At 39.5% G+C, this 12,767-nt stretch overlaps 1 protein-coding gene across 2 annotated transcripts in view; it reads right to left on the bottom strand.

Moving 5' to 3' along the window:
* The window catches only part of MAP2K5 (mitogen-activated protein kinase kinase 5), a 267,148-nt gene that overhangs the window by 230,717 nt on the left and 23,664 nt on the right, over positions 1-12,767 (bottom strand). For both annotated transcript variants that reach the window (XM_082838889.1, XM_082838890.1), the window contains exon 4: positions 2,691-2,760. In XM_082838889.1, coding sequence (XP_082695015.1) covers positions 2,691-2,760 — 70 coding nt within the window. The remainder of the gene's footprint in view (positions 1-2,690; positions 2,761-12,767) is intronic.

Below are 12,767 nucleotides of genomic sequence, written 5' to 3'. Positions count from 1 at the left end.
AGTCAGAAGTTACTGTAAAGCTAGTGAATTTTCATACTTATTAATAGTTAACATATCTTATAACTACAAAGAGAATTAGCCCTGAGCTGGGAGCTACTATCCAATGCAATTGTGCCACTTGGAATGAGAAGACCTGATGTTAGAAGAGAATTGTTTTCTCCTGTCCTCTGATTTGCTCAGTCTAGAGATTCTTTTTCACATGGGGCCTGACCACAGAATCTAAGAATCTAAGGTCTGAGAGCCTCTAACCAACTCAGTAGACCCAGGCAATATACCCAATGTCTATACACTAACTGTAAAAATCTGTATAACCTCTAAATTTATATAAATCTTACATAAAATTTTATATATATTTAGAGATTTATGTAAACTTATATGAAAAATAAAATTGCATAAAATCTATACTTTGTGTAGATAAATAAGCAAAAAGCAAAAAACTGTAGAAAACTAAAGACACAGAACAGTATGCACAAAACCACACAGATAGGGAGACTGAGTCTCATATTTAAAAAAATTTAAATTTGGCGTGGAACAACTGTATTTAATAATTTATTGGAGACTAATAGGTTCTGTCCTAGGACTACATGTGACACTCAAATGTCACATATTTTCTTTAAGAATCTCCTCCCTATAATATACTCTTCTCCACACTCCTACCAAGCCCTCCAAACTACCCCCATGCACACTCTACTAATATTTTAACCTACATAAGAGCATATAGCCCTTCTACTCTAAGCAAATTACAACTTAAACAAAATTCTTATTCAAAGGGTATATTAACCACTTAAAAATTGTGACTCTGAAATTACTTAACATCTCTGAACCTTAATATTCTCAAGTATAAAATGGAAGCAATAATAATAGGCATGACTGTTGGGAGAACTAGAAATGGTGACACACAAAGCAATATTAGTGTCTGAACAGAGAAGATGGCTAAAAATGGCTGTTATTATCATGGGAGGGGCACAATGATATGGACAGGGACACTGACAGGGGCTGTTCACAAGATAAAAGAAAACAAACAGAACTTAGGAAGATTCTGGATGAAGAGAAGTAAATACTTTTTGGAAAAGAAGAAAAAATGAAGGCCCTCAGCATTAGAATTATAATTCTCCAGGATACTTTCTGGGGTTTGCTACAAAAGAGCTATAAAGTCATCCAGTAGGAAAGCAATGAATGGAAATTTCCAGCTGGTAAAAAAAATACTCCTTGTAGAGAAACAATTTTGAAACTTGCCCAAATTCTCTGGTTATTGAAAATATTAAGAAATAATCTGCACCCTGTTCTTGGCTTAATACACAGAAATGGCAACATTTTCTTTCTTTTTTTTTTTGCTGTACGCGGGCCTCTCACTGTTGTGGCCTCTCCCGTTGCAGAGCACAGGCTCCGGATGCGCAGGCTCAGCGGCCATGGCTCACGGGCCTAGCCGCTCCGCGGCATGTGGGATCTTCCCGGACCGGGGCACGAACCCGTGTCCCCTGCATCGGCAGGCGGACTCTCAACCACTGCGCCACCAGGGAAGCCCTCTTTTTTTTAGTTTTTAGTCTTCAGGTGCAACAGAACTGAAATAATCACAATCTTGTTTCAGACACGCTATCAACGGCCCAATTTTACTTACTTACTTAGGTCTTTAATAAGTTATTATTAATAATGTACTAAATACTCCTAATGCCACTGCCCATGTTAATGCTAGAAGAACAGCATTACTCTTGAACCCAGATCCTCTCATGCGCTGGAGACTATCAGTGCAAAGAGGAGTCTACTGGTTAATTGAGCTATTCAAACTTCAGAGAGTTACAGGTAATGAAAGTCTAGAATGCTTAATTGGAAAACCCATACCATGATTATTTGTACAGTATCAGTTAACGAAGGTAAGTTTAACTTTTAATTATTTCAATTAAGCTATTTCTAGAAGACTTACTTAGAGAATTTTCTTATCTGTTCCATCAGTTAGAAAACACAGATTTCCAAGTGGGGCAATGTATAATGGGTGAAAGACTTAATGGTTTATATAATTAAACTGTTCTTTTTCACCATTATTCAAAATTTCAGGGAACATTTATATAGAGCTGAGCAATCATATCTGATACAAGGCTAGTACTCTCAAACCTAAAGGGAAAAACAAATGATTTAACCAGGTGATTCACCAAGGGTCACTCTCATTAGCTCATATTTTTGGAAACTTAACAATCGAATTCCTATTTATGAGGATTTTCTATTATTTAGAAAATGTCTCCCCCCAAAATCAAGCACCAAACATTCCACCAAAATATCGCTCCTAAAACCCCCCAGTAAATCTTGGTTTCTGCACTAGCTGAAAGCTTTCTACTCAATAGCAGATCTGGCTGCCATCATGAGCCACAATTTATAAATATCCAAAATTAAAGTCATTCATTTGCCTTGGTTTAGAAACCATGTGGACCCCCAAAGAGTTCTTTAAGCAAATGTAAGTATGTACTTCAAAAACGAAAACCAATCTAGTTAGTTTAATTTACTCTAGTAAATTAGATATTCTATCTGCCATAACTATAATACAGCCTGCAATCCCCACGATAATGAATACTTCTTTTGTTTTTTCAAATTAAGAGCTAAACATCATGTTATGTGCATTTAAACCTTTGGAAAACGTAACTGTTGATGAAACAGTTTACTGAAATAATCATTGTTGATTAGAATTTGTTCAACATTACCTCTTGGAAATATCTGCAGAGGCTCTATTAACTGTCCATTTACTTGCTGTTCCATTACTGTGGAATAATACTGCAAAGAGATTATAGAAAGAGATTACTCAGTAATGTATGAATACTGGAACAGACACTTATGGGTTGTTTAATTCATAGTACTTTTGTAAACTACTGGTATATACATATCAACCTCGAGAATTCTTTTTCCCTATTTGCACATCAACATGACTGCAGTGAATACTCAGGACTAAAAGTCCAGTATAGTGTTATCCTCCACATTGTCATTTATCTTTAAGAGTAAAAAATGTTGATTAAGATTTTACGTTAGTGGGCTTCCCTGGTGGCGCAGTGGTTGAGAGTCCGCCTGCTGATGCAGGGGACACGGGTTCGTGCCCCGGTCTGGGAAGATCCCACATGCCGCGGAGCGGCTGGGCCCGTGAGCCATGGCCGCTGAGCCTGCGCGTCCGGAGCCTGTGCTCCGCAACGGGAGAGGCCACAACAGTGAGAGGCCCGCGTGATGCAAAAAAAAAAAAAAAAAAAAAAAAAAAAAGATTTTACGTTAGTATCTGATCTCTAGAAATGTTCTGAAAATGACATATCCTAAAAATGACACAAGAACTTCCCTGGCGGTCCAATGGTTAAGACTTCGCCTTCCAATGCAGGGGGTGCAGGTTCGATCCCTGGTTGGGGAGCTAAGATCCCACATGCCTCACGGCCAAAAAACCAAAACATAAAACAAAAACGGTCCATGGGGGCTTCCCTGGTGGCGCAGTGGTTGAGAGTCCGCCTGCCGATGCAGGGGACACGGGTTCGTGCCCCGGTCAGGGAGGATCCCACATGCCGCGGAGCGGCTGGGCCCGTGAGCCATGGCCGCTGAGCCTACGCGTCCGGAGCCTATGCTCTGCAACAGAAGAGGCCACAACAGTGAGAGCCCCGCGTACCGCAAAAAAAACAAAAAACAAAAACGGTCCATGTTTAAAAAAAAAAAAAAAGAATCTTATAAAAAATAATTTTTAAATAAATTAAAATGACACAAAAAGCATTTTAGTAGAAATTTCTCAAATTGCCTTTTGTTCTTTTTCCCTGGATTTTACAAAGCAAAATGGAGACACCTCACATTTAGCTTGGACCTATACGCCAGTCAGTTAATCAAACATTATTCATATTTGTGTATAAAATGTACAGATAATGGAAATCAAAATCAGAGACTGTGGAACAAGGAAACAAGATATGATCCATCCAAAGATGACAGGATTAATATGATAAAAAGATAGCCCAGTTTCAAGCAAACATACCTTCACGTTTTAGTCTTCTAAATACTTTAGTATAGATCAAATTTCACTTTAAAAATCTGGGCATGAAAAATTAAGTTCCAAGTTCAAAAAGCTTTCATACTCCATCATAAACAAGTTCATTCGGTAGGCTGTATTACGGTCTATCCCCATTTTCTTTAATATCCTAATTGGTGAGCATATGTCCACCTAACTTGCATGTGGCTTCTATGCCCTAACTTTTTTTTTTTTTTTTTTTTTTTGGCTGCACCACATGGCATGCGGGATCTTAGTTCCCTGACCAGGGATTGAACCCGGGCCCCCTGCATTGGAAGCACGGAGTCTTAACCACTGCACGGCCAGGGAAGTCCTTGTCCTAACTTTTTTTTAACACTTGACAAACAACAGTGATGTTCTTGGTGGAAAATATTAACGATGAAAACCACTGATTTTGTGTTGTGAGGGGCTGTCACAGCAGAATTCCCCTTTAATACTTGCTGTTTTTATATTAAAAAACATAAGCACATTTTCTACTTAACTATCATATTTTCAGAAAATTCCTCCTGGATAATCATTATTTGCTGACACTCTTTAAAAGTTTCTTTCTAAAAAATATGTACATATATCTTTCTATTGCTTTTATGTAATAATTAAAATTATTACAAGATCAAGTTTATTTTTCCCTTATAAATAAAGGGGAGTTATAAAATTCTACATCATCTTTAGAATCACAAGTTAACAAGTCTAAGGCTCTTCGCCCTAAAAACGAAGTGAAAGTGTATTTTTGATGGCTATGGACTGATATAAGTATACCCTGCCTTCTGAGGACATTCAAACTGTATAGGAAACTGATCCTCTCCTTCTATAGATGTAAAAACTTATACACATAAAGCATAAATATGTGTGATACGCTCTCTGGAATACATACTAAGGCAAATGTCTTTCAGGAAACTATATTCCTTAAAATCACAGAAATATAGTGCTCGCCATTACTCAAGCAGTGATGACAAGTAAATGAAATATCAATCATGTAGGCTGTCAACCTTTTGGGACAGCAATAACTGTTAACAAGTAGTCTGGAAAAATTGTCCGAAAATGACTTGTCCTCAGCACACAAGTATTTGAGGTTTCATGGAAAATTAAGATGCCAGTGGCTATTTGGAACATTGCTCAGGTATTCTTTTTAATGGGAAATTTGCCGGTTATTGATCCACAGCATGTACCCTCTTGCTTCTGGAAGGCTGCAAGCAACTTTCCAATCAGTGGCTGTCAAAAAAATTACTGCCTTTTTATACTGATACAAGACAACAGCAATGGTGGTGTTCTCCTATAGTTAATGCTTTTCTTTAATTAACTGCTATGTACAATAGGTTAGTAATTTCAGTTACTACTTTACCACAATCCTAGAAATCAAAACAAATAAAATATCCTGATGCTTTATCTAACAAATTATTTACAGAGTTGTGTGAAACTGGCGCTTGGGGTCAAGTTTGAAAACAAATAACCTCAAATGTAAAGGGTCAGAACAGGTGCAAGGCATTTTTTTCCTACTATAAAACCTTGCATGCATGAAATTGACCTGTTTTCCAACTTTATTTATTTACCTCACAAAATATATAAATAAAAATGGTTTCCCTTTCATTTCAAATCAACTGGGAAACTATATATAGTTTTATAATCATTGGAGGAATTTTTTAGCAATCTAAAAACATCTCTTTGTACAGTAATTAACACAGCCACGGTAATGATATTAAGTATGCCACTTGACAGTTTCTCCAAAGCAAGTAGCTAGGATTTGTTTTTTGTTTTGTACAGTTCTTCCAAATCCTAGAAACATTTTCTTCTGCTAAAATACTGGGTTTGATCTGTCTTTGTATTATCAGAGAATTTTGTGTTTCACACACCAAAGTAATTCACCATCAAGGACAAACTATAAAGGGTGGTAATTAAACCCATGGTATGGGCCCACTCTAGGCAACCGACCTCTCAGGAGCAGGCCTAGTGAGGGTCGGGGGGCCATCAAGGAGGCACTAGGCCTAGGAGCTCAGGCCACTGCTCACAAGGCATTCCCTAAGAAACAAAATAAAACGTGGGCCATGTGCAGTACCTCCTGGCACAGAGCAGTCCTGATGAGCCACAAAGCCTGTGCTGCCCAGTGAGATGAGCAAGGCACTTAGAGGAGTTACAGGCTCAAACCCTGGGGTCTCAGTACTGGCCACTTCTAGCTGATGATCTCAGTGAAGAAATGCTCACCTCACCTCAGTTTACTCAGCTGTAAAATGAAGGTGGTATGTACCCACAGGATTACTGTGAAACTCACATGAGAAAACATGAGAACACTTAATAAGCTGCAAAGCAAGTTCTTTTTGGATCTTCATTCTCTCTCAGGGTTTTATACATTCTCCCTTTAAGGGGATCTTTCCAATTTTGCTCTAAATACTGATAAAATAAGCAATAATGCCAAAGACAAGGCTTCCACTAGATAAAAACAAAATGAAAAGACAACCAACCAAACCAAACCAAAATCTAAATCTTTTACGCCAATATACTTAATATGGCTTGGACAGAAAAGTAACAAAGTGACCATGATAACGTTAACGGAGCCATAATTTGACATTATCCAAAAAGCTTCTTAGCTTAATCTCTATAATCCTATCCTGGCTTTCATTACCCCTAACACAAAGTCCTGCACATAGTAGGTGTTTGACAAATATTTACCGATTGAAATGGAGTCCAATCCCGATTCTGCCACTTATTAACCTGTATAGTCTTCAGGAAGTCATTTAACCTCACTGAACCTGAGTTTCCTCTGAATGAGGATAAAGATACCAACTCTATTACATAGGGTTACTGTGAAGCTCAAAATTAAACTGCAGCAATAGAATTAGTGAAGGCATTTGTAAACTGTAATGATTAGTAGTTGAGGAATTTAAAAGTGAACCTCCTAGTAGTGAAACAATATTAAGCACAGCACTTTCTGAGTAGAAATGTTACGGAATTTAAAAACACAAAAATGGTTATGTATAACAAGTACAAACCGAACACGTTTTCACTCAAACTGAACACGTCAGCAGCAGTTATAAAACATATTTTCTCTGGTATCCCTTGTAGAATCCATTACATGCAGTAATTGCAGCAATAATCAATAAGCTAACTGAGTAAAAGATTAATCAGTTTTGTGATTGCTAATGGAATCTCCAGTACCAGACTCAGATTAGTTTCAGAGTCCCTCTGCGATGTTCTTCAAAATCCTTAAACAATTTTAATAAGGATGTGACAAAGTTTAACATAGTTATCCAAATATCTAATTAATTTGAAACAGAGGGCCAGATTGAACAAGGGGATAGCAAGTACAATTTTTGGCTTTGTTCTGTTTGCAAGTTTATCATACAGTGTTCCTATTTGTTATGACCCTAATTCTAACAGCACAACTCAATCAATAATTACATTTTTTTCTTCATGGAAATCTGCCATATAAAAACTTGAATTCCAAAACAGCACAGTTAAACTTTACAAGGCACAAGTTCTCTACTGAAAGGAGAGAAAACAGTGCGAGAGAGATACACAGAAACAACTATCACTTGTTGAATACCTACTGTGTTAGGCTCAACACTGAAACCAAGTCCCCCTAAACCCCCTGCCAAGTTTATGATTAACGTCTCCATCCAAAATTTTATTCCCTTTCTTGTCCCACCCCCATTCCCCTCAGGATTGAGGAGTATCAAAGAAAAGGGGGATTGAAACCAAGCAGGACCCTTTGGGGCCATCCTAGGTACAAAAAAGCCCCTCCACATCCCTCGTTTCTTGTTTGTAGAAAAAGGCTTTAGTCTCCTCGGCTTCCCTGAGTTCCAAAGAGCAGACTCAAGCAGTTAACTATTAGGACAACAGAGTCACAGGCCTCCTAGTGCCTCCTCAGGGGATACAGATAAAAATCGGATGCATATCTTTGAGTTGTTCTATAGAAACTAAGACTCCCACCCAGGTGGAGGGAGGATGGTGACTACATACATGCTGGCCACAAGCACTAGACCCCAGACTGGTTGGAACCAGAAGGTTGTGATTCCTTAAACATCACCCTGTTACCTCACCACCAACAAATCAGAAGAAGGTCCACGGGCTGATCAGCTTCCTACGACCCTCTCCCCTCACACTGTCTTTAAAAACCTTTGCCTGAAAGCTATGGAGGAGTTTGGGTCTTTGGAGCATGAGCTGCCCATTCTCCTGGCTTTGCTCCCTGCAAATAAACGCTCACTTTGCTGCAAACCCCGCTGTCAGAGTTTGGCTTTCTGCACCTCAGGCACAAGAGCCCTTGCTCAGTATCAATACTAGATATTTACATTTATTCATCTAGTTTCTCACAACCCTATCCTATTCTGGGAGTATCATCACCCCTGTTTCACAGATGTAGCAAACGGTTTATCAGTCAACCATGAAAAATACTTCTTTCATTCTAGTCCATGCACTCAGAACATAAAATGTTTGCTATTTGAGAGTCAAAAGGTAAGTTATCTCCTGTTTCTCGTACCTCAAAACCTTTAACTAAAGCAGGCTACTGGGTGGACTGCTGAGCTGGTGGAAAGCTTCTTCATTCATATCCTGTGTGGGCTAGGCCATGTCACCTGATCTTTCAGAGACTGGGGAAGGCAGCGTGGTGTGATGCAGATACCTGTGCTGGCCGGTGACTTCGCCCTCTTTCTTCAGCAACTCCCCCCGCCTGTCCACATTTTCCTCCTACCTCTCTTACCACTCTACTCAGCTTCCGGTAAGTGATTCTCTCCCCATCCCTTCTTTAAATGCTCACGTTCCGAATGGTTTTTCATCAACCTTCTCTTTTTATTTTGTACTCTCCTCGAGTTAACTTCAGCCACTTCAAAGGTTTCAATTACCAGTGGAGTCACTGAGACTAATTAGGAGCTGATGAATCACAAACCTTTATTTCCAGCCCAGATTTCTCTCCTAAGATTCGGAACATACCCAACTAGTTGTCCAGAGGCCCCTCAAATTCAACAGGTCCCTACCTCTCCCACCCCTCCCTCCTGCCCTAGGCCTGTCTTCCACCACATGGGTTCACTAACCGGGTGAATGAGATCACCATGACCTAGCTTCCCAAACCAGTTATCTGGGAGTCGTCCAGACCATCTCTCTTTCCTTCCTCCCCACATCTCATCAATCACCAGTCTTATTAACTCTGCATTTTCCCCACTTCTCAAATCCTCAAGCTAGGGCCCTCCATGATCTAGCCCACCTGCCTTCCCAACCTCATCTCATACCCTCCCCCCACTGTCCACGCCACACTAATCATGGGTAGCTCCTCCTGAATGCACCAGGCATCCTTTCACCTGGGCCTTTAAACACTGTTTTCTCTGCTCAAACACCCTTGCCAGTCCCCTTGTCCTCACCTACTCCACCTAGACACCACTCTCTCCAGGAAGCCGCCTCTGTCCCCAAAGCTAGATCAGGTGCTCCTTTTTTGTGCTCACAGAACACCTAATGCTTAGGCATATGACAGCATTTATCACTATGCCTGGTAGCTCTGAGTCTTTCTCATCCTCCCACACCAAACACTGTTTCCTTTTTTGTTAACTTCCCTGACTGGAGCATGAGCTCCTTGAAAAAGTGAACTATATGTTCACTGCACCTCCACCAGCTAGCATAGGGCTTGGCCAGAGAGCTGCCATCCCATAAATATTTAATGTGTGAAAAACTGGCTGTATGAATAAGTGAGCAAATCAGTGAGTGATCGCAGGTCCCAGCTCTACATAGCTGTATGACCTTGAGAAAGGAATACAATTTGTTTGTGCCTCAGTATTCTCGGCTGTAAAAATGAGAAAAATAGCTGCCTTGCTCACCTCATAAAGGTGTTAGGAAGATCAAAATCACAGAAGCTGGTATATGGAAACTTTTTTATAAAGTACTTGAAAAACATCTTAAAATAGGGCACAGGGCTACGAATCTCCCACTTCCAAGCAACAGTACATAGAAGAAAAATGGCCATAACGATAGGGTGACACAGAAACCACTAACCAAGAACACTGAAATGTTTAGACCAAGTACAGAGGCAGAATTTAACTAACTGTTTATCAAGGCTGATTCAGTATCTCCTCCCCTTCCCTCAATTACTACAGTACTATAAATAATAAAATAAGTAAAAGGGTACTATAAGGAACATTGTCTGTTTCTCTTTCTGGAAGTTCATCAAGGGCATGGACCATGTCTTGTGCATTTTATTATCTCTTATGGCAGAGGTATTAACCTGGGGTCTATATGGGCCTGAGAGATCCTTGAAATTCCTGAACTTCTAGGTAAAATGTTGCACTGTGTGAATTTCCTGGGAAAAGAATAAACAACTTTCCTCACATTTTCAAAAAGCCCTGTGTCCCCCAAAATCTAAGAAACTACTGCCGTAGAATGCTTAGCACCATGCCTTACACATAATGGCTGCTCCACAATGTTTAAGGGGAAGGAGGCAAATAGGAATTAATACAGACGTGGTGACTACGTACTCACATTGGTTATAACTTATTCAGTGGCAAGTCTTACATATCAACTCACATCAAATCAGACTTATTTATTATTCTTCTATACATTTATAACAGAAGGGTTTCTTAAATCTCTCCTTAGCATGCTTTCTAACAGACAACATAAACAGTACAGTATGAGGAATATACTTATAAAGAATAAGCATGCTGGCTTTTCCCTACTAATGGTAAAATTTTCAAATTCTTGTTTTGTCAATATTGCAAGCATACCCTGTTATATGTAGCTCAGTCAGTAATTACAGCAATAATCAATAAACTAACCAACTATTTGCAGTCCATAGTTAACTTGTTAGTTTTCCTAGTGAAGAACCCAACAATCTTAACTCTGTCAAATGGCTACAAATTCAATTACAACACTACTCAGATGTGCCATCAGTTATACCTCCTTTCAATTACTTCTCATACTTTACATTAGAGGCATCCCCTCTGTGATGCTGGCCTCTTAAGAAGCACACAACTGCTCCAACAGTCGAAAATAACATATGAAGCTAATCTATTCTGAATACCAAATTAATAACTGTGTTTACTTACCTGGCTTCAGGTCCTCCCACTCCTCGATAACTCACTGCCCCTGCCTTGAGGTGACTACAGTGTGCACACGCGCTTCCTTAAATGACGCTAGACCAAGGGTCCACATATGGTCATGGATTGATTCGATGATGAGAAAGAAAATCACAATGAAAAGTCTTCCAGTGAAAAGGTCAGCAGGAAACAACTCTGAGGCCTCTTTTATAGGTTAATGTTACTGTACTTACGTATTTACTAGTGATTTGAAAATGAAACAGACAGTAAGTTGGCCAAGTTTGATGATAACACTATTCGTTTTGGACAGTAAAACTGTAAAGGATGTTAGGGAGCTCCAGATGGTCTTAAAAGAATGGAGGTTGGATAGCCAACAGCAGATGAAATTCAACTTGGCTAAGTTTAAGGTGACGTGCACTGGCAGAACGAGTTTAAATTTGTGTTCAGCGATGGGTCCAAAACTAGTAGGTTCCTCTCAGCTGAAGCTTTCATAGTTACCACCATCACCATGGTTAGCTTGAGGCATTGTCTATACTGACCTTTCACCTGATTTCTAAGTTGTAGCAATTCTGCCATAGTTCCAAAGTAGGAGAAGTTTAAATAACTTCAGGGAACCTACAACTTAAATAAAACAGGACCATCAGGTCATGCGGCCAGCAGGCCAAATGGAACATTCCCTTACAAATAAACTACTTTATTTAGCCAGTTCCAATAGTGTTCAATAAAGATTCAGCCTACTGCTCAAATGCTGTTAAAAAATAATTGAAAACATAGTGAGGAATGAGTAAAGAACATATATGTAACAGAGGAACATATATTAAGAGAGAAACAAATTGTTTTGAAATTTCCAATTACCTCAATTTACACCTTTTTGCACATATTATATTCCTAGGTTGATAATTTACTGAATTCCTCTAACTTTACTGTATTATAGCAAATTTATATTCATCTTTCAGGTATACGTAGAAAATACCCCTCCTGTTTCCAGTAAAACTGGCCCTAAGAGAACAGGTTCATTAGGAGCTGCCAACAAGAGCCGAACACCTTGGTTATGCCCCACAGCAATCCTACTGCTAGAGGTCCATCATTCCCTCGCAGCCCATCTCTCTCCGGAAGAGAAGCCCCTACCACAGCCACCAAGAGGCTAATTGATGTCCTACATTTTTCTGCCCCCTCATGCCAGCTGCCTCAACATAGGACCCCAGAGGAATCAACCTGTAGTCCACACTGAGCCCTCCACAGAGACGGAGCTGAACTGGGAGCACAGCCATGTTAATGACAAAATACTGGTGGTTCAAAGCACCCAGAATGCCCTGATGCCACCTGGCTGAGGTCTGCTTGTGCTGTCTCTTCATTTGCTTCCATGAGCTGCATAATAAACTGACGCAAATTTCAGTCTGCTTCTGCTTCTTGCTAGCAAAGATGTCCCAAGATATTTCACAAGAGGGGCTAAATAAGGGGCTACTACATTCGTATCACTATTTCAAGGGCATCCATATGACCCAGACAACACAGAGAAGAGAGTTAAAACAATCTGCCTCTGAAAAAAAGTTTCATTCTTTGACTAGGATGAGAAAACAGAACAAAAACTTTACTTACAGCTTAGAGCATGTCACTATTTGAGTAAAAAAAAAAAAAAAAAGAATAATTTCCGCAACTATTTATTTATTTCATTCAGTTTTCCTGTCTCACTCTTTTCACTGTTTCTCCACCCTGCCAGGAGAGTATCGAGTATTATCACTTGTTTAGAT

Source organism: Leucopleurus acutus (assembly GCF_964270905.1).
Source record: "Leucopleurus acutus genome assembly, chromosome: 1".
Lineage (NCBI taxonomy): Eukaryota > Metazoa > Chordata > Mammalia > Artiodactyla > Delphinidae > Leucopleurus > Leucopleurus acutus.
Note: the sequence above shows the minus strand (reverse complement) of the source record. Positions and strands in the feature narration are given on the sequence as shown.